The 23,662-nt window shown below is 37.1% G+C and overlaps 1 protein-coding gene across 2 annotated transcripts; it reads left to right on the plus strand.

The window, feature by feature from the left end:
• Positions 1-1,313: 1,313 nt before the first annotated feature.
• LOC106159928 (uncharacterized) lies at positions 1,314-22,045 on the plus strand. 2 transcript variants are annotated; one of them, XM_087011625.1, is made up of 12 exons: positions 1,314-1,585; positions 2,138-3,654; positions 14,846-15,129; positions 15,398-15,576; positions 16,027-16,130; positions 16,629-16,897; positions 17,360-17,515; positions 17,777-17,817; positions 18,125-18,481; positions 19,361-20,656; positions 20,923-21,120; positions 21,452-22,045. In XM_087011625.1, the coding sequence occupies exons 2-12, from the start codon at positions 3,517-3,519 to the stop codon at positions 21,607-21,609; spliced, it is 3,180 nt and encodes a 1,059-aa protein (XP_086867751.1). In that variant the 5' UTR covers positions 1,314-1,585; positions 2,138-3,516; the 3' UTR covers positions 21,610-22,045. The 2 variants fall into 2 exon arrangements, with proteins under 2 accessions (XP_086867751.1, XP_013391833.2); XM_013536379.3 differs by lacking the exons at positions 1,314-1,585; positions 2,138-3,654 and having other exon boundaries at positions 15,031-15,129; positions 15,421-15,576.
• Positions 22,046-23,662: the final 1,617 nt, after the last annotated feature.

A 23,662-nucleotide genomic window follows, 5' to 3' on the forward strand; every position in this document is an offset into this window, starting at 1 on the left:
GCTGAGGGGCTGCATTTCATTTTTCTCTTATTCCATGAAAATGTCTCCCTTATTTTAAAAGGATGGTTTCATCATAGATTAAATAATACATTTTTAAATCTTAAAAGAGATCTTTGGGAAGAAGATGTACTTGAGGAGAAAGACGCCTCATTTTATTTTGATAGAATCAAAGACTTCTATGGCTAAATTGTCGTTGTTTATACCAAACGATCAAAATCCTCCCAAAATTTACTTTAGAGCAACAAAAAATTTTCTTGCCATTGTATTAAAGTATCTCAAACCCTGTTTTATTTTCATAAATTATTCCGTGGGTATTTTGAAAAAAAATGTATAGCAAAATCTAAGTTGGGCTTTGCAATAAACAGTTTACTTCAGTCAGATGCTGGCAGCCTACAAAACGCCTTATTTTAGGTAAAATCTACACCTGCAGACCTATGTTTAGTACGGGAAATTATGAGCAAGGAATGGACAAAGAGTACAGCTCAAGTTTTGACGTTTATTAGGTAAATCAAGCACTTTATTGAAGTTTCAGAGATAAATAGCCTTTTTGCACCAACTGAATTGAAAATGAGTAATACGTATTTTTCAACTGCATTGCTTATTCGGAAGGAGGGCTTTTTGTTACAAAGACATGATCCTAATTAGGCCATATTTTACTCATATGAGCTCTGTATAGAACTGGTGTTTATGACGACCAAAGAATACGCAAAGCAAAGAAAGAAAGCTGAAAATTCATCGACGTATAACGATACAATGTTGCAATATTGTGAGTTCGCTTGCGACGAGGATTTATTAAAATTCTCTGATGCATTAAAACATTTGGACATGTCCCTTTCATGCAGCATATGAAATCTCTCTATATATAGAAGAGTCGTTGGTTTTAGAGCGCACAAACAGCAGGTGTGGGAAAACGCATTATCAGAAAAAGTGATGAACTCTGAAATTTTAAAAGGAAAGGGTGGAATGGTTGCGGAGCTGGGGCATAGAGGTGAGAAATGGAGAAGCTACCAGACAGAAAAGAATTCTCTCAAAAATGCCTTATTATTCACCACCTCACGATTTGTCAATTGTTATAAGCCCAACTTTAATTCTCCTTTGACAGTTTTTAGATTATTTGTCATTGGGGTGTGGACGGGAGTTTTACGCATTTAAAACGAGGGCTTCTTATTCACGTTATTGTGCGTTCCCGTATGACCGCCTATAGCTGAGCTATCAATAAAAATCTCACTCAAAAGAGGTCGAAGTATCGGCAATATTTGCGCAGCTTTATAATGATATTTTACCATTAAACCATTCAAAGCGTTCAGGGGCGTAAAAAACCTCCACGCCAGATTAAGCATAAAGAGCGGTGAAAACAACCCTTAACAATGCACAAGTCTCACCTGAACGCTGGAATGTACATTGTCAGAGCACCATTCAACGCTGTCAACATGCGTCAGCGTGAGTTTTATCCGTAGCGAGGCAAATCTTAATTTTGGAGGAGTTTCTGTATGTATTTGAGAAAGACCACAAATGGCGATGAAAAATTGCACTTGCGGCACTGACAGCGACGCCACAGGCTCGGCTATTTTTTTCTCTCCTACAGGTGAGAAAGCTTTCAACTAACACCGCCATAATTGTATGTATATGTATAATCTCGCCTTTGAAAACACCTTTAGATTTGTAAGGTGTTTGTTAAGTTAAAAACCACGCGCCTCATCGAATTTCGGGTCGTAAAATTTCATGGGCAATTAATGGCTCTTAGCGTAACAGGCTGAGAATAAAAAACGGAAAATATTTTTTGGGAATTGATTTTTGCTCCGGTGTTAAATTTCTACGCCCGACAGAGCTTACAAGGCAACAATCTCTTCCTGCGTCGTAGAGGGTAGTAGTGTTTTTTACAAAGTTTTTTGTCTAAATGCCCACACACATTCTGTTGTAATCTCCACTGTCTCGATTTTTTTTCATTCACAAACTGTATTTGTAACGTAGTTAAAAAAAGAGTACCTATTAACGGTGACTCTTGGTTTTTCAGGCATAGAAAAAAACTAGTTGTAAATTATAGAGACGCCCTCAAATCAACCGCCAATATCTATGAACGCCCTAATTTTGTCTCGCGTTACACCTACATCGTTTTTTTTTTTCTTTTTTTTTTCAGAAAATCCAATGTCGTGAACCGGCACTGTCAGCGTTCTGCAGGTGCGGTATACGTCTATTGCAAGAACGGAGGAGTAAAAGGGGTGATTGGTTACATAAAATTTGGTTATCCATCCTTAAGATTTCACACGATCTACCTCGATATAAGGATAGTATAATACGGTTGAATAGGCCGAGCGGAAAGTACAATATCCCCTTTCGCAGTCACTCACATTGCCTGGGGCGGCCCAAAACGTTCAAATCTAGGTGCTGATGGATTCAAAAATAGACAGAGGAAGAATAAATAATCCGCCTTGTTCTTCGCAGGAACGACTTACCACCTTGCCCTCGTTGCACTGTAAATAATGGTTAGTGTGTAACTTTCAGTATTTCAGCCTTCAGAAACGGTTGTGATGCTAATCGCACGCGAATAACTCACATGGAAGATGCCTTGTAATTTAGTGAAACGGCCGAGAAGGATAGAAGGCCGGCAATAGCTGGCGAAGCCGACAGATATCACGGTCACATTTAACCAATGGTTGTCTGTAAAGAAGACTATAGTAGTGGGCTGTGAAGTGTAGTGAAAAAAACAAAGTCGTATTTGATTTACGTTGGTTTTGAATGAATTCTATTTTTACCACTTGCATCGATGATAGAGACGATTTCTTGCGTGTCCGCTGAAAACAAGCTATTGATACGGTGCGCAGTGTGTGCGTTTTGGAATTTTTCTTCTGCTGTGATAAAAGACGCACGGTGGCGTTAAATATGCATTCTCTCTGGATCATTAAAAGTCAAGGTGTGCGCATGCTGCTTATAAAGCGCCTCTGATGCTCGGCTCTGTCTCGTGGGCTGAAAACTCTCCAAATAGACACTCCGGGGTCAGGGCAATTTTTTTTCAGAAGGGACAACAATCAGCGACTTCATGTCAACGTTCAAACGACATTGTAGATCATTGTTGAAGAAAATTCCTCCCACGACTGGGTAAAATTTAGAATCAATCGATGCAGTTGATTTGTTAAAGAGAGACCGACCGGTGAAGCGACCGACCTTGCTCTTGCGAATATACGCTCGGATTGGTGGAAGAATCTAGCTCCCTGTGGTGAGGGGATATAATAACCGCGGATTGACTCCCTGTATCATCGCATCCACTACGCTGATCAAACTTACCTCTATACTTATACATAGATGGACATAAGACTAGTGCAAAGCTTACGACTAAGCTGAAAACGGTAATACACCAATGCAAGAAAACTTAAGAGATTTTATTTGAGATTTTATCTTTTATTACCCTTGCAAGATCAGGATTTAATTTGGGAATTTTGAGAAAAATCAGATTTTCCACATAGCTGCCGAGTCATTGGAGTGATAATCTTCTTAGAGAAAAAGAAAAGTGGGTTCATTATGCGGTCATCTTGGAACAGTGTTACATGGACATGTCTGGTCTTGATGAGCTTGACCATTGGTCAGGTGGATTCGGGCTACTACGCAGGTGCTCATTTTTCCTATCGTCCCGCAAGTGCTAATGGACTCGGAAATGCGGTGAGTGCAATTATGTTTAGAAATATCAATCTCAGCCCTATAAGTAAACGATTTCTTTGAGCTGTTGAATTGCAGTGTTGTTACGACCACGTGTTATGCACAGCTTTTGGAATAAATCTCATTGAAAATTTCAGATTAAAACATCGAGACCCCCCCCCCTCCCAATAAAATGCTCAGCTACGACTACGATAGAACTATAAATCCGTAACTCGTTGTGTGCATTTTTACGTGGATTGAATCAATTTTACTTGGATTGAAGAATATCTGAAAATTTATGCAGCCCTATACACGTGCTACATAACAGTAGGTCGGTCTCATTAAACGGAGTTGCGAATGAAGGGAATATGAAGACAGTGAATTTACGCATGTTTTCTTTGTAGTTGTTAACTGATCAGAGTTTTGGTAAATACACAGGTTAAATCATTTTATGCAATTTTTTCCTCTCTCTCTTTATTCGCTTCGTACTTTAATTATTTCAAATCAATCAACGAATACACCTAAGGCTCAGTGATATTAATAAATACTTAAAGATAATTCCCCTAACCTTAGACTGTACAAAAGACAATTGACTAGGTGAATGAACCCAGACAAAATTCACATACCAGAACGACCTTAGCTATATCCTACCATAGAAGTAGAGATCCTATGTAGGCCTGTAGCGTGAACTGAACACGAGCTAAGGTCGAGTATTTGACCGTTTACATTGTAGCAGTGTTCACCAATATAATGTCTGTACGTTGCTGCGACGTATGAGATGCGCTACCCGTTCTAACTCCGTCCACCCTCTTCTTGTGAACTCACCCGCGTTTAAAGACCACTAGTGCCCAGTGACTCTGTCTGGTGTGTCCACTAAAACGTAAAGTGACCAGTGGACACGCGAGCGTGAGCAAGTGTCCGATGACAAATATTTTTCTCGAACACCTGAACTAAACAATAAGTATAGAAAAGGTGATCGATGTCGTTTTAGAGTTGTTGGACGTTACTGAAATGGCTGAATGGCTTCGCGAGGCCAAAGCAGCTAGACGGTGAGAAGGGGAAAAACCTAGAGCTGTATGCATGTCACGCACGTACCTAGGATTAAGGGTTTCTGTCAACCGACCTAAATCTTATTTTACTGACACTCAATTCCGAACGACAGATTCTACATTTTTTCTATTGAAATCTGTTTACAACACAGACCAACATAGACCGTTCATTTCTTCGTTAAAATTGTTATGGTCATCACTTGATGAGTGTCCGTTATTTTTTAACGAGTTAGTTTATCCACAGTATGTAAAAATGTAAATAAACCTAAGTAACATGTCAAACTCTCAGTCTCACTGTTTCGCCTTAACTCTGTTCATTCACTATTTTCACCTGAGCACAGCTGTACTTAGTTATTATATTACACTGTGATCATTTGAAAAACATCCATAAAAGCTGCATTTACATTTGTGGATAGTTTAAAACATGTATTACCCATAATTTTCTTTCATTGAGGTTTTGAATTACACATTCCATATATATTTATTTTTTTTACAATGAAGTTGATATGAGCTGGGGCGTACTTGAGTACGTCAAGTGCCTGATCACAGCAGTTTTTTTCCAGTTGGTTAAATATTGATTATATATATTATTATTATTTCCTAAACCCTATATGCGTTTACGACAAGTGCGTTGAAAGTGTCACGTTTGGACTCTCCGGCGAATAGCTGTCAAATAGGAGTTAGGCTGAAATTAATGAAATGGTTTTGTGCCAGGCAAAATTATACAAGTGGCCTGCGATGTTGGCGGCGGTGGCAGTGCCGCTCACCCCTAGGAGTGAGTTCATAATCGTACCCTTTGATCTCAGGGACCTTAAAAATAATATATATAATTAAAGTATTGGCTACAATAGTTAATCTATTGTTCTAGCTGGTGCACATTATCTCCACTAACTCCACTTACTTTTAAGACGTAGGCTATTATGCCACGAAAATCTACAAAGTAAAGAAGATGAAGCAAAAATGGCATTTACTTAAAAAGACGAACGTTGTCTGTCTGTCTGTCTGTCTGTTTGTCATACCTCCGTGCCCAAAATTCTCTCTCTCTCTCTCTCTCTCTCTCTCTCTCTCCTACAAGCACAGAGACACTAATACTGGAATGAGCCCTCGCTAGAAGAGCCCAGTAAAATAAAATAGTATTAAATACCAGTAGAAGTTAAGGCCTGATAAACTCATTCCGATAACATCGCCCCTGTTCTTAATACTCTTTGATCTGCGGTATCTGAGGACGTAACGCCGTGGCTCTCGATTACATGTACTTATTTTATTAAAAGATAGTCCAGGGCCGTTTTCACAAAAAGACTTAAGCCCGAATTTTGGTTGAAACTTTCGGACCAAAAACTTGGTCTATTTTGGTTCAAAGTAAATCCACAGAAGCCCGTTGAAATAAAGGAAGTGTCGTTCTGAAACATTAGTCAAGTCTGTCTCGTTATAAAACAGGTGCACTATTTCATTTAAAAAAGGACGACTAGTGATTTATCCCAAGTCAAAGTAGACTAAAACATATAGATCTAAAAGTTTAGACCAATCATCGGGCTGATGTTCTTTTGTGAAACGGATCCCATGTCGTAACTCGATCTTGCGATGACAAATAGCGTAATGCATCGGCAAGTCAGGTAACGTAGGAGCTGTTACGCCAGGCAATGGCTCACGAAATTGAAAGAAAACGGAAGAATGCAGACTTGAAATGAAGTTTGAAATTCCCTTGTACTTACACAATGATCTGAGTTGATGTAAAGACGGTTAATACCTTGAAGACGACGTCGGGTCTTCCCCATACGCGGTTATGTCAGTTTGCATTTGAAGGAGACAGAGGAGAGAGGGGACGCATTGTAAGGCAACATATAGGGCCCAATTAAGACATATGTTTTTTCACATCCAAACCGCATCAAACTCATTTAAAAAAAAAAAAAAAACCGCATTGCGTTTACTTGACTATAAAATATCAAGCCAAACGCGTACTTTAAATGAGGTGTGTTTGAGGTATAAAACTATGGCCTTCCGTAATAATAATAAAAAAAAAAAGAACCGGGTGAACCATTTACTACCATACAAATATCCACCAGCCTCAAATCCAAGTTTCAATCGCTTGTGCCCTTGCTGTGCTGAGAATATAATCATAAGAAAATATCTACGTTGAAATTACCTTACATGCCTTTGGGTTCAGTCACGCAGGTAAAGATGATCATGAAACAAAACATAAACGATTTCCGACACCTTCTTACGACGTCGTAGTAATTATACAGTCGTCATCCCAGCAGAAGACCACCTGAAGTTGTACCTATTACTAACAACCCACTCAACAAGCCTATCATGAAGTTGATTTGCAACATTTGATAAAAAAAAACAAAAACAAAAAAAGACTGCACAATTTTGTAAATAATTACTGGAGTCTAACAACGGACATCCATTTGACTATAAAATATGGTGGTAGATTGAAGTTTACCTGTTGGTAAAAACTTAAATGCCCAAACGTTTTAGTTTGTGTTCTTCTGCTGAGGGATAATTTCATTTTTAATAGTTATTTCGAATTTTCCGAGATCGAGGATTTCTATACACATTAATTTGGGTTTATTTTTATTGTATCTAAAAGTTATCTATAGTTTTTCGAGAACGTGTATTCTGGTACATGTAACTAGGAGCATGATCTTGCGGCGTTTGACGCTTTTTGGTGTATTCAACATTGTCATATTTAGTTTGCCGACAAGGAATGTAAGAACCTGATCGAGAGCTAAGAGACACTTTCTTTTGTATCTAAAAAGTTATTTCTAACTTATTTGTAGACAAATTATTCTAAGACTTTTCTCTGTGGGTGGGAAGTTTTTCTTTTTTATTTGCAATAGTTATTTTTAGTTTTCCGAGTATTCTAAGAATAAGACTGCGCTGGAAGACATTCTATTGTATCTTCACTTTATTTCTAGTTTTACAAGATGTTAGTGCAATACTTTACATTGCGGGAGATTTTCTATTGTATCAAAAATAGTCACTTTCATTCGAATTTTACAGTCTGTGCGCAAGTTGGTGGCGGCAAGAACAATCGTCATTTCTTTTTATCTTTAAAACGCAAAATATGAATACTAATAATGTGTAGATGAATCGACAACAAGTCTGTTAGCATAGAATTTATTGGTAAGAGGTGAAAAAATCTGCTGAAAATGCCGTTTCTAAAATAATTTTAGATAATAGACTGTATTTGTTTTAAAAAAAGTAAGTGCTCTTTCAAACAAAATCTGAGATGAGTTTCTTCTTAGAGTGAAATAAATCTCTTTACAAGCGTAGGCGCCCTTGTGGCAAATATTATCTTAGGAATATCCTGTGACGTCACTAGACAAAAGTTATTGTAGGCAATAAAAGTTTGATAATTCCAAGTTCGAGTTCATAGAAACTGCACTTGCGGTGCATCTGTTTTTTACCAGGGACTTTGTTTTAGCAAGTGGGTTCCTGGAAAAACGTCGCCAGACTGCTTAGAGAGACAATGCTCAACCCAGACTACTTGTAACCTATTTAAAGTTCACGTATAAAAAGACGGAATTGTTTTCTGGTTCGTGTCATTATCAGAGCTCAACTTTCTATGGCTTTTCACTCGCTGCTTCCAGGAACGTAAACTGTTCTGTCTCTGTTTCTTTCCACACGGAATTGACGCTTACACGGTTCGGTGAACGCGATGTGATTCTTTAATTTACATATTTGACATTTCTGTTCAGCCGCCTTAGAAGCTTTTACGGAAGGAAGCTTACAATATGACTCAGCAATCCAAATATTGATAGTGTTGATAACGACGTAATTAGACGTGAATTCCCGTTTGTGTGCCAATGATGAGTGAACATTGCCTCTTAGAAGTGCGTCACTTTAGCCTCTTCTTGGCGATCCTTAATTATCAAAATACACCGTGACATTGGTTTATCAGCTCACAGACGTGTGGAATGGTATTTGTGAGTTAAGGTCGCAGACTATTGCTCTCCAAGCAAACAGCGATAGTAATGATATCGTAACAGGGGCATTATCATTGCTTTGCGCGATTTGGCATCGCCCATCAAGCATGAAAAAGCAGTTCGCCCGATTAGGTCGGAGTCGGATTTTCATCACCGAGACACTGCTTTATGTACATGTACTATGTTTCAATACAGAATGCGTTGTACGCGAGGGCGAAATATTTCTATTCGTTTTATTTTATATGTCTGATGTCAAAGGTGAAAAGGCAATGTAAAAAAAAAAAAAAAGATAAGTCTGCTACGCCCTGAAAATAAACCGTGAGAAGATATGGTTGAAAAAGTCGCCTTATTTCATTGGCGCAGCCATCTTTAAATATGGAAACTATCAAATTTTCAATAATTTTCGTGTGGAAAACTACCTCTGACTTCAGAGATTTAGACACAATTGTTTTAAAATCGACATCATTACAGGCAAATATTACCAACCCAAGCAAAAAAAGACTTTGTAACATTTGTAACAATCTGATCGGCTCACATGAGAGAAAAATGCTCAGGTATAGATAATTTGATATACTCTTTTTTTCCGCGGCAACAAAATTAATCTTCATGTTATATAAATTTTGTCACCGAACTCGCTCTTTTTGATATGAAATCAACCTCAATATCTTTGATAACTAGAAATAGTTTGCGGGTTTTTAACAAGGACCATTTGCTTGCAAATACTATTAGTAACAATAATAATAATAAGAAGAAGAAGAAACAAACAAACAAAAAAGAAGAAAAGAAACGTGATGAGAACCTTTTTGTTTTGCCCTAAGACCGCAATTTTTGGCGACTTCTGTTATCTACCTAGGTTGGAGGACATTATTACCACATATATTATCTCTTGGGACAGATAATATATATATATATATATATATATATATATATATATATCATTATCAAAATAACAACAATATCAAAATGTGATCGGCAAACGTTTTGTAGACGACAGTTATTAATAAAACTTTAAGACGTACGTACACTCGGCTTACGCAGATCACGTGACATTCATTTTGTTCTTTCATCCGATGTTATTGGTATGCATAACCGATGTTCTAAATAGCCCCTTCTGCGCGAAGCGCCATTTGTTGAGAAATAATGAGAAAAAAATTCGATTCGTTCCGTCCTTACTTGGGAGTTCTCCTAATTATGGCCTTTTCAGATATGCCTGCTATACTATTGGAAACAGGTGTGTTGCCGAATGAAATGCGATAAGTACCTTGGCTCAAAGCACCACGTTTTTGTCCTCACTCGAGGTCCCCCCACTACCAAAAATCAATGCCACACAGATAAGCCGTCAAAAGGCCCGTCATGCGGAAAAAGCCAACGCAAGTGAAGTGAAAACTCATGAGTGAAGTGAAAAAGCCACCAGCGAGTGACTTTTAGGTTAGGTCACGCAGTGAGGGTGTCGAAATATCGGAACCGTTCGCACGCGCCAATTTGTGTCACGCCCTTTGCCCCCTCGACGAACCGTACTACGCGCGTGGTTGCACATCGTCGATGGGGACCCAATGAGGCAGGAATATTGATATCAAATATTAATATGTGCACTACTTTGAAGTTAGAGGAAAGTTTGACAACAAAACAGCAGGTGTTTCGATGGAAAGTCTTTAGTGAGATTCAATTTTGAAAACGACTGGGTTTTTGTACTTAATCTACCCGATTGCAATTGAAAGCATACAGATGTTGCCATTGACTTTATACGCCGACCTTAATCCTTTATTCGAGAATTTGTGGATATGTTAGACGAATCTAGATTTGTCATTTATTGTTATTGTTATTATACTCTGAAATATGATGTTACGGTGACGTAGGGACCCAAATTAAGATGGTTTCGTGGGTGTTAAATTGTATAGAAAAATCTTCAATATATAAAAAGGAAAGAGACTACAAAGGGAAAAAACGGGGGAAAATCAGTGATAAAATATAGAAATATTTTATCATATATTCTGCCTGACAGAAAAAACTGTACAAAGCAGTAGTAATTTTGTCAAGCCATATCACAGAAAAATACGAAATCAAAATATTGAAAGATATATTGTAAAATGTATACAGGTCCAGCGAACTTCATTTGCATGTAAGATTAAAACGTCTTGGCAAAGTAGGCAAATGTTGTAAGCGAAATATCCGACTAAAGAATTTAAAGCCTCAATATGCGATTTGAAGTTTTGATGTTTTTGATATATCTTATGAAAATTAAATGTATCACGCACACGTTAAAAATGTCCTAAAGTTAATTTTTTTATCTTGGGAAGCATCTTGCCATTCTTTATTCTGATCTTTGAAAAAAAAAAAACAAAAAAAAAAAAAACGACGAGATCCTTTAAATAAATGTTTATCTGAATCCTAACTGATGCTTTTAGTTCCTTCTGAACCTAAGAACACAGCAAAGGTCCAAGACTTGGCATCTCGCGACTTCACACGAAAATTTAAATTGTCGTAATGATACACGATACAGGCCCCGTTGTAAAACTTTTCGGTCTTTTTTTTATGAAGTGAAACAACCAGGTCATGTCCAGTAGTGTCTTGTAAAATAACAGGGGGCCAGCCGTGGTCCAAATATAAGTGATAACATTTGGTAGTAATTTATCTAATTAGAAATGGTATAAAAATTTCCTTTTTCTTCATACAAATAATTTTTAAAAACTTTTAAAAAGGTTTTTAAAACTCTAAATATATCTGAATTATCTGAATCATTTTTGTAGCCGAAAGCAAAATTTAAACGATTTAATTCTTTCTATTTATTTCTTGCATCCATCGTCTTTGATGGGCGATGGGCCATTTCAAAAACAAAGCAAGAATGTCATGTTACAGGTCTTAAGGGATTGATTACGATTGCGTGACAGGTTTGAAGAATTAATGGTCTTTAATCTGGTATCCAAAATAACCTGATACATGTAAGCTTAATTCTCGTGTCAATCACACGTCGTGCAGATACTTCAGACTAATGAAAAAAAAAGAAAAAAGAAAAGCGACCACATGACTCCAGAGGAACGAACAAAGGGAACAAAAGAACAAAAAAGAATCAGTATGCTTATCTGTTGTCACTCTATATTTTAATGAACACGTCTCCGGTTTGTCATGACATAACAAAACAAAACACAACACACTAAAATGTTGTAGACTTAATAAAAAAGGCTAAGAAAAAAGCATTGAAATCGCTGTCAACACCGTAGAGTAATCGGATGACTTGTTTGTTTTCTGCCTGTCGAATCAACTACACATGGGCAGGTAATCTACTATGACTACGTACGTAAACAATTACTTGTCTAAAATTCAAAAATAACCCGCTCTTTTATCTGAAAACCATGTAACATAATCATCTAAGTAATGAAATTACTACCCAATTACATTTTCACACGAATTGAAAGCGCAATGAGGTCTTTTAATGATCGTAGTGAAGCAGATTACTAACAAAAGTAGTGAGACTCGAAAGGGTGTTGCTGAGCAACTGAAAAGTACTTAAGTCAAAAGTTGGCCACAAGATAAAAAAATGGAGACCTCCTTTGCCAGGATTAAGACGGCCCATTATCATTTTATAAAATTAAAATTATGAAAAAAAATTCAAATTTTTTTTTTGTATAAAATAATTAAAACTTTATAAGTTATTAGACAACTATTGGTTTTAATTCTCAGTGTGTAATGCTAACTAGAATAAAAGACTCAAAAATTGTTGTTCGTGAAGTTAGGACCTTCTTTTAACTTAAGCTATTGTTGTAGAGGGTTCCTGGTTGTTTACGCGATGTCCCAACTGCAAGTTTTTATAATTTACAATTTACACGCAGATGTCAAACAGAAGTGTTATGCTCTATTGAACATTTACAAGATGGTTGGTAAATACAGCCGAAGTGATATTAATAAAAACACCCGTTTCTCAAATGTTTGTGACGCTTGATCACTTCGTTATTGACAGGGTAGACTAGACTATGTGCTTATAAGTGGAAATAACTCAATATTGACCAAAGTTGATCTGTTTTTAATTGCAATATGTACGTTAAGACATATATTGTATGTATTAGCACGCTTAAATGATTCGAGGTCCCTTTTATTTCTTGGGCTACCTTTCAAAACAATTGTCGTGCGTTTCCGGTTAATGGTAAACACGGTGTCCCACTTTACAAGACGAACACTTTGAACCACAGACCGCCGAGAAAAGAAAAACAAGTTGCTAAATACCTACTGCACATTTTCACCAAAACTTGCCGATGCATAAGGTGCAATAAATATGCGTATATTTGTAAAACTACCAACTGTTCAATATCTTTCACTTACAGATATCAGGTATTTATGGGTGTAGACCGTGTGTGTGTGTGTTTGTGTGTGTGTGTTTGTTTGTTTGTTTCGGGGGGGGGGGGGGGGGGGGGGGGGGGTAGAGGTTCCTTTTTCCTCTTCTCCCCCAATATTCCTTCACATCCTGGATTCGCCATTGTCCGGCAGTTCTTTTTCTTCTTTCTTGTGATAACTACGGTATGTTTTTTTAAGGAAACTACCTATAAAAAGTTAAACGGTTTTAAACGTGACTTGATAAAAAGATCGAGAATCGTTCGATATCTGAAGTTAGAAAAATCAATAATTTCTAACAATAAATAAAAGAAGTAATCGAAGGCGAACTTGTTTGAAAGCTTTAAATTTCTGGGCGTCTTTAACCTATTTGATGGTAGTGTTTGTGATTCCATAGTTGTAAAAGTAACTTTGTGCTCGCCTGATATTTCTCTTGTATTGTAGTACTATATTTGGTTGCTTTTCTTCAAAAGTAAGCCGTAGTCTTTATTTGTGTTTCCCCAACTTTTGTATTGCATTCTAATGCATTCTGTTGCGGTACAAGCAAAATTGAAAGCGTTTCACAAAACCTAAAGAACATCAGGCGTTCTATTTCCCGCCCCAAACACCTGGTCGTATAATGTTCATAAAGCAAGTTTATTTATATATTTATTTATTACCTGACCAAACCTTTGTGATCACGTGATATGGGGTCACGACCCCCGTCACAGCTGCCTTAGGGGTTCTAAAGGAGAGAAAACTAAGCCAATCCGAGTCGATAGTGAAAAATAATTGATGATAAATCGAGGCAAAGGTTACAAGTTATAGTTTTTGCACGATGTATATAATGTATACCGTTTCTCTTTATTAGTGTTGTCGCAAATAGCATATCTTTATTTGGTTTCTATATACGTTTATGTTAAAGGTAAAGTCAATTTAATACAAAGATGAACCAGTTTTACGCTTCAATATTAGGTTAGACAACCATACTGCTTTTCATTTATTTATAACGACAGACGGACAAACAAATTGTAGAACAAAGAGATACGTCAACGCATATATGCTTTAGTATTTTAACAGCTGTATTTGACAAGAAGTCTGAAGCAACTTGCCGTGTAAGCTGATATAATAGGAATTTCATTTAAAGAATCGAAAAGATTCACGCTTTTAATCTCAGCATTTTTTTTTATTTTTTGGTATGTACACTGTAAAGATAAGGAAGAATATTCTATCATTATAAACAATGCTTTTCGTATGTTAGTCATTTTCGTCCGGGGTGAATTTCAAATAATTTCTAGTATTTTTGATTTTTCACATTCATCTGCAAAATTCCCATCCATTCACAAATGCTTTTGTGTCAGGATAAATTTCTACTAATCTCTTTGAAAGTTTTATACAAAATTTATAATCATTCATGACATTAGACAAAACTGGCGTTTATCTAGCATAGAATGTTTTTACATACTGTAAAGTGTGTACATTTTCTTATTTGTGTAGATCAAACATAAGAAGCGAATTATCTTTATATGAAACACAGTTGTGTGGGAATTTTATCTTTAAGTATATTGTTAAAATTAAATCGAAATGTTCTGGATGTAATAAATGATTATGCATTCTTCAAAGCCCGCAGCAATTACGGATTCAAAACTCATTGCAAGGAAAAATACTACCTCCTTTTGCTTTTAAAGTTTGTTTATTGATTTTACTAAAGATATGAAATATAAATCCTTCAGGCCCGTAGCCAGCAATTTCAAAAGGGGGGTTCTTTTTCTGAAGAAGTGGACCTTTTCCCATAAAAACTTCATGTACCTAGATCACATTTTATCCAGAGTGGACCCCCCGACCCCCCCCCCCCCCCCCCCCCCCCCCCCGGCTACGGGCCTGTCCTTCCATACCTACATATCGAATTAACATACTATACATGCACTCTTCCAGATTACCGCAACGTACAGAATTGCATATTACTACAGGGACACGACAACCGATGATTTCTATTCCCTGTACTTCTGCAACACGACGACCATTGAAACAGGTACATTACTGGGATTCCAGCTTTTTAATCTGAAATGTTCCTCAGGAGGTTGTGGAGTCGGAAACACAATTGTAGTTGGTGGCAGCGGCGGGTTGCTGTACACGTGCACGGACTATTCGGCGTTCGCCAAAATCTCCACGGGAGAGGGGTCGGAGAATTTCAATGTGACTGGAGATTCGGTTTTATAGTAGGTTTTACAATTTTACAGTAATAGTTTTATGTCGGCAATAAAGATTTTATATGATTTTATATTTTAATTTTGACGTAGAATGCTGTTTATTTCTCTTTTGACTTAAAATACATATATAAATATTACTGAAATATGGTTGAAAAGGGAATTAGACTAAAGGTGATCAAAAACCTAACTATACAATCTTTATATTCGTGTCAAATTAATGCACAACTGCAGTATGTTGATAAGTGCATTTCTATCATCACATATGTCTATATTTCAGCTTATTTTTCAATGGCCTTCCAGACTTGATGCCAAATTATAACGGCAGATTGAGACTTCAAAGCACGATCAATGCTACAGTACGAAGTGATACGGGAACGATTAACTCCTCCCCTTGGGCGCCTTTGGTTCCTGAAGTGCGTTTACAAAAAGGGTGCACCGCTACCTTTAATATACCAGGTACAATCATCATATAAAAATACATCAAGCAATGTTGTTTTTCTTTCCTTTTAAAAGGACTGTAAAAAAATCCGTAGTCGCACTTATACATACAGATATTACAGTTGCAATTGCTACATCTCTTTACATTTTTGGGAGTAAATAGGTCATTAGGGTAATCTGTCACATTCCCACAAAGGAGTTTTGTCAAAGGATGCAATAATAATAATGTGATGCCAAGGTTTTAGTCACATTACTCAAATGTTAACACGCGCTAAATAATTACCACTTTCATCTGTGAGAAAGTCTTCTTCTTCTCGTTAATTTTGCATGGAATTGTTTTCGTAGGCCTACATAGATACCGGGTATCACATTATTGTGTACCGATAGGCCTATAACAAAAGAAATTTACAGTTACAAATGTATCTGTCAAATATACGCTGAAAATGGAGGATATCTGTTTACTTCTAGTATATGATAGTGACGGTGACACAGTAAGATGCCGGTGGGCCCAGTCTGAACAGGGAGAGTGTGCCACGTGCACTGAAGAAGATATCGGATTCTCTTTGGATGAGGTATGATGCTTTGTTTTTTCATAACTTTACCAATCTAAACCACGTGTAGATAGATAGATAGATAGATAGATAGATATATTTTTATTTTGCCATCTCCGAGCAGCAGAATACAATATTTAACATAACCGTATTTAACGTACCGTAACGTTTCAGTCAATTTATTAAACTCATTTCTGTTAAACAGAGATATAGGGCCTGTATGTGACGGAGTTCGGTTATCAGGTGGAAGATAAAAGGGAGGGGGGGATAAAAAGTCAAAACAGAGAATTGTGCTTTCCTCACATTACTCAGTTACTCAGAAAGTCACTTCCAGTTCAAATAATTGAAATCAAAGTATGTGCCTCCGTGATCTCACTTGGTTTGTCTTCGCAATAATAACAGTTCATAATATAATTAGGCATTAACGATGTTGGTAGTCAAAACACATGTTGAAAATTATTGTCTTTTTTTCTTTTGAATAGAGTGTTTATTTATTTATTTATTTTTTTTCATTTTCAGTGCACAGTTAGTTACAACGGCTCTAATATAACAGAACGACACTATATGATGGCAATAGTTCTCGAGGATTTCGTGAGTTCCTCAAGTACGGCATCCTTAAGTGCAGCACCTCTTCAGTTTCTGGTCAAAATTTATTCTTCTGGTGAGGGATGTAACGCTAGACCCACTTTCACTGCCGACACGCCGATAGATGGCACGACAATCACAGTACCTCCGGGACAGAATTTTACAACAGTTCTATCATCTGGTAGTCCGAGGAGTGGAATAAAGTAAGTGCATTTCTTTTAGATATGCTTTGTTTTTCTTGTACTATGTGATTGAAAATAATTCATTTTCTAAAATAATTTAAATAATTTATAAAATTATTGATTGAAATATTGAATTAAAATTATCTGTAAGATGTTCATACAGAGTTGCTAAGATTATAAGTTAAAGATAGCACAACTTTCATGCTCAATAGAAAGGACAGTATTTAAATTTAGCCTCAAAAATAACTTGACACTGTTGTTCTTAAGAATTATCAGCCTGCAACCTTTTCAATCTAATTTCTTCTGTTATACGTGCACATGAGCAACGGTGCCGCCGATGAAAGTCTGTGAAAAAAATTATATATATATATAATAAATTCATTTTTACAATGATGCCATACATAATGTTAAGATATACATGTAATAAATGAAAAAAAAAACAATAAAGAAGAAATTATTGAATTATTCATCTTTTTCATGTAGCATTCAGGAGATCCAGACCGTCTCCCCTCTCGGTGCCTGGAAGAGTCCACTGAGTTCCAGTGGTGGTCAGTGGTCAGTGCAGGTGGACTGGACGCCCTCTGAGGAGATGCGAGGCCGGATGGAGTACCTCTGTTTTATGGCGATTGACTCCGAAGGGTGAGTTGTCTTTATTTGATGCATGGGTAACAATTTCATTATTTTGAAAGTGTTTTTTTTTTTCAATTTAAACACGTAGTTCGGAATGTAAAATAAAAAGCCTTGTCATCCAAAGCGTATTGTGTTCAGTTGTTGAAAATATTACACAAAAACGTACACTGCGTTTAACACACAGTTCAACTTAGTGGAAATTTTATATTTACCATGTTTTTACCCTCAATAAATAAATACATAAATAGTTTTATTATTTTTTAATTCTAGGCTGACGTCAGAGTTGAGGTGTATCAGGCTTCATGTTACAGGTACAATTAATTCTCGCATGCATGCATAAGAATAAAATAAGAAGAATTGTCGGCTGAAAAAAATGGTTAAATGTCGTTCACAAAAACTGCTTCTCGGTGTGATAAAAGCTTACACTTATTCAAAGAAGAATATTACAAGTTAAAGCTGAACAGAGAGTTAAACAATTAATCATCTTGATATCCTTTCCACATGCATATGCTTTACACAGCATGTAAGGCAAAAAAGGTAGGAATCTCTATGCTTCTATTGGTTTTTCCTTTGACCGATTTTTTTAAACCCAACACCACATAAATTTCAAAATTTCAGATATCGTTACAACAGAGCCTCCAACGACCAGTACTACAACTGTAACCACAACATCGACCTCTGCCACAACGACTACGACCACAACGACTCCAACAACAACAACGTCTACAACTACCACAAGTACAACAACTACAACAACACCAAAAACTACAACAACTAGTACAACATTGTCCACTACAACTACAACAAGAACAACGTCAACGACATCTAAACCGTCAACTTCAACTAAGTTGTCGCAATTGTCTAGTAGGACTTCTCCAGCAAGCAGGATTTCCTCAGAGACATCCACCACATATACTGATATATCCACAAGGTCAAACGAAGGTCAACTTTCATCTACAACAGAACTTCCAAAAGGTAGAGCAAGCACTGTAACCATAGCAACCTCCTGGGTTCTCTTCTGTTCCTTAGCGATGGCGTTTATGACTAGAAGGAATATTTATCCTTTGTATTATTCTTAGAAAATATTTCAAATTTTTTAAATTCACATTAAAAAAGAAAAAGAAAATCATGGTCCAGATTTGGCTCCAATTTTAATACAAATTTAAAGTTTCCGTCCCTACCATCCCGCCGTTCGTTTGTGTGCTAATTATTTGGTGCTTGGTGCTTCGATATTTCACCAATTTAATCCCTGCATGCTGAATTCATTGCCTTTCAAGCAATAATCATAATTAGTCAAAACCAACCTTGTCTTACCTAGTCAAGCTGAAATACACATTCATTTGTTTTCGCAAATTTATCTTTGACTTTGTTTTCTTTTCTTGCACGGCTAAATTTTTCTTTTTTGGTCACTATGTTTGTTGTCTATGTTTCCTTTTAGTAGCATTTAATTTAATAACCTGCACATAAACGTTATTGCACACTTCAACACGATATATTTACTTGTTAAACGATGCACCAATACCGAAGGTGTTTTGCATCTGTTTTGGGGTATTTTATTTTTTAATAATTTCTGTATTAATGTTTTGTTTGCTATTGTTACCTTGCATATCTCCAATACATGTTTGCATTTTGATAAATATATTGCATTTTCGTAATACGTTGTCTATTAAATTTGCACGTGTGTTGCTTTATTGTTAATATTTTGAACCTACGCACCTCATTAAAAGTCCAGAAAATTAGTCAGCTCCTGGTTAAATATTCTGATCTAGTCATGGCCTTTAAAGTCGAAGGCAAGTCAGGGCATAAAATGGATTATTCACAGTGAGAAATGAACCCATTGCTTGTGCCTTCTAGAACCCTCCACATCCGCCAGTGCCGAAATCGAATTAGCAAGTTATACTCTTCAACCAACTGGTGAAACCGGGCTCATGGTTTCAACAGCGCAATTTCATTCAGCCCAAAGTTGGGTAACATCAACATCTGCGCCATCAACAGTTCAAAGTCCCCTGACATCGCTATCTGCGACAGCCACATTTCAGAGTTCAGCAACTGGTGAAACCGGGCTCATGGTTTCAACAGCGCAATTTCATTCAGCACAAAGTTGGGGAACATCAACATCTGCGCCATCAACAGTTCAAAGTCTCCTGACCGCCACATTTCAGAGTTCAGCAACATCGTTATCAACTCAGATCACAGCACAAACTTCGCCATCATCGATCATTTCTTCGGCCGCAAATTCGGTCTGGCCTACGACTGTGATAGGTATTTCGCCTTCCAGCGCCGATGTTTATTCATGGGTTACCTCGACAACGGAAAGCGCTTTTCGGTATTCTTCTGAATTCTTGGTTGTATCTCCCTCAGTAGGGAGCTCAAATTATCCAAGGAACAATAGTAGTAGCGAGACTGTGTCAGTTGTGACGTCACGGACAGAAACTGCCGTGCTATATACTTCTGTCTCAGAAACTGCAGAATTATCAATTCAAAGTTCAATGACCACGCCTCCTGGGACCGCCTCCATACAAGGTTCGGCAACATCATTATCAAATGCGATCACAGCACAAGGTTTGTCATCATCGATACCTTTTTCGGGTGCAAATCCGTCCTGGCCAACGATCAGGATCAGTACCGATCATCTTAGAAGTATACATTCATCGTCCTCTAGTGAATATTTTAGTCATGAAGTCACTTCGGAGTCATTTGATCCTGGAGGGTCACCCAGTGAAGTCACAACGGGCTTGAACGTCGTGGAGACGTCATGCTCATTTTCTGTTTCTGATAAAGCACAAACAGACATTTTATCTAGTTCAAGAAGAACATTTTCTGGAGGTAATATGCAAAGTACTGTGACCAGTGCTCAGCCTGTTTTGTCCACAGAGACATATGAAACAACGAAAAACTATTACTCATCTATGGAGATTTCATCGCCACGTGCAGTGAGTAGTCGACGTCACTCATTGCAATCTCCAGGCATTCTCCCATCATCTGCGCGTCATCATTCTTCAATTTCAGTTATTTATCCATCATCGTCATCACATTTATCTCATATATCGACATCTACCCAAATGACACAGACAATCAAGTTTGAAAGTAGCAGCTCGTTATTGCCTTCGAACAATGAGACGCGAGGGGGCGTTGATACCCAATCTAGTGGTATGAAATCGTCTTCATATTTTCGTTTTTTTTAAGTATTAAACATAACCGTTCAAGTGAATGAAATAAAATTAACGGTTTTCGTCGTCGTAGCTAAAATTAAAATGATTTTTATTACTCCTTCATTTATGATCATTTCGATGTATGGAAAATCCGTAGTGGATAAAATTATATACTTAACATTTTTAGAAATATATTAATTATTTTGATTTTGATTCTAATGTTAAAAAGTGATATATTTGAACTGACTTTTCTTTACATTGCAGCTACCGATCCTGACTTTCTCATGACTTGGTCCTCTCTCGGACTTGCAGTACTTGCTCTTATCGGGTCAGTCATTTCTGTTGTCCACTGTATTCTGACAGGCCGCCACTACGAGCGCAACAGTCAGCTACACACCAGCAGTGCCAAGACAAACTCAACTCAGGGGACGAGACTCAGTTCTGACGTGTCGTCAATGGCAGGTAAGGGATCTTGTAGTTACTTTATACTTCTTAAACTTTAACAGTCAGTCATAAAGGAGTCCAGTAACATTTTATTCCACCAGGCAAATGGGTTTCTCTTTTGAAGTAGAAATGATAAATGTACATACTACATAGAACGCAGTGACCAGTACATGTATTGTGTAAGAAATTAAACGCACCTTCTAATATTATGACATTCTCATTCCAATATGCCAAATTTCTACGACATTTGGCAATTTGAACAACTGGCAAAGACGTTATTTATTTAAAGGAAAATGAAACACACAAGTTTGTTAAATTTTCGTACCATAGAGTTTTTGTCATATTTTAGGAGTAGCGGCATTGGCTCATCTCTCCGAGCAAGGTGACCTGAAACTCACTTGGAGCTTTCATCCATTGGCAACAACAATGTTAAAACAGCCGTTCAAAATCCCTAGACCAAAATGCAAGACAGCCCATCACAGAAACTGGAGAGATTATGAAATCTAAACATTTTCCCCAAAAATACTGAAAAAAGACCTATAAATGTACATGTATGAAGACGGATGTTAAAAGCCGAAGCCTACTGTCTTTCAGGACTAAAAACAGATCATCACCCGAAGCCCTTCCTTATGAAAATAGAATCGTCTTCACCTTCTTGCAATGTGGTCTAGGAGCGTATCTACGGAAAAAAGTGCCTATGGCAAGCGCTGACAATACTTATGTTGAAATATTTGACAGACACTTTTCGAAAACTTATAGAAAGACATTTATGATACCCCCTTAAAGTTTTGCCCAGGGCACTTGCCAGTGACTGATATACCCTGTTTACTTCTCTGTGATATGGCAATACCATGACTGTCTCTAACTTACTGTCCGTTTATATCTTATTCTTTATTTTGTCGGTACCCATTTCCCATTACAATAAAGTGAATTTTACAAATTTTATCAGTCTTAATCGGTGCAGTGAAACATTTTCATTAATGTTTACAAATATATTTTTATATATTTGTACTGAAATATACGAAGACCTGGAAGTATATTTTCCAAAAACAGTTACGGCATGCACACAATTTTGTAGTGAAGGGGTAAAGGACCTAATATCTCGTAGTTTTCCAATTGAAACGCAACACAAACACCGTCAAAGATTATGGTTAACTATCCTTTCGAATCCTATCTGATAAAGGATAATGAGGATAAACATGTATTTAATATCCTTTTTAAAAATGCCCTTTTTAAAAATCTTTTTCGGAATATATATTAATATTATATTATTAATTATATAATTCACAATCTCATTCCCTGATGAAGTCTGACAGCAAGTAGACGAAATATTATGGTAAGATCAGACAAATATAAGTAGCTATAGACAAAAGAATCTTCACAAGTCTAACTTCTGATTCCATGAATGGCGAACGTGGGCTTGGTGCTGAAAATTTAATTTTAGTCAGCAGGCCAATTCCCCTAACTTTGCAAAATGTATGGCAGAAGACCTTATCGATTTGTGTGTGTGTGTGTGTGTGTGTGTGTAAAGAAAGACAACCAATGCTGATTTTTCAGAATAATTTTCACATAGGGGAAACACCTGTAACAGGAATGAAAGTCCTAGGAGTGGAAGTCTGGGCTCCCATATGATTAGTACAGGTTAGGGTTAATTGGAGTATTGGGGTTAGTATATGGACTAATGTCACCTGTACAAAGTAATGGGAAGCGGGCTACGGTTCCTAGCGGACTTCCATTCCTGTTACACCTTGGCTACATGTGAAGTAGGCCCAGTTAGACACTTTTGGACTTGTAGAGTATCGTATGTGACATCGAATATTTGCACGACTTTGAGCATACGAAGGTATGATCACCGGGTTTATTGAACATTCGTGAACAGTTTCAGTAACAGCCTCTCATCGAAAATGAGCTATACCTGTTGTTATTTGCATAACAACAGGTTGGTCATCGTAGTGCGAGCTGTCTTCCCGAATGCTCACTTGGCAGTTAGACAGAGTCGGGTGTAGACGCAACAGTATGTGTGGTGCAGTCAGAAGGTCGAGCTTTTATAAGACGTGGAAGCAATTGTATGTTTGTGAGTATCACTATTTCTTCATCAACAACAGCCATTAAATACTAAAGGCGCAGAAGAATGAGAAAAATATTTACGACAAATATTTAAGACATGAATCCTTTTACCATATTTCCATTGTTACTTGTATGACACTCAGAATGGTAGAAATTATTGTTTATAGTCCAAATGTTCAGGATAAACAGCGCATTCATTTGACTTTTGATGATAACCTAAGTTTGCTTGAAATCTTCTGCACTTTGTAACCCTCTGTTTGAACATTTTTTGTGCCCCGGCCTTGACAATTAATCTTGAATATTTTGTCCTAATTTAAAATGTCGTGTGTGTTTAAATGTAAGTATTACCACCCAAATTAATTAATTGGATGATGCTTGCACCGTTCTGAGCTCGAGCTTCTGATCCACGGATTTCGAGTGCTCATTGCAAAATGATTGACAGATACATATTTTACACAGCCTGTCATCTCCATTGTGCCGTGTGTTGTCAATC

The sequence above is a fragment of the Lingula anatina genome, chromosome 4 (assembly GCF_051362555.1).
Source record: "Lingula anatina isolate TDL-2025a chromosome 4, LinAna3.0, whole genome shotgun sequence".
Lineage (NCBI taxonomy): Eukaryota > Metazoa > Brachiopoda > Lingulata > Lingulida > Lingulidae > Lingula > Lingula anatina.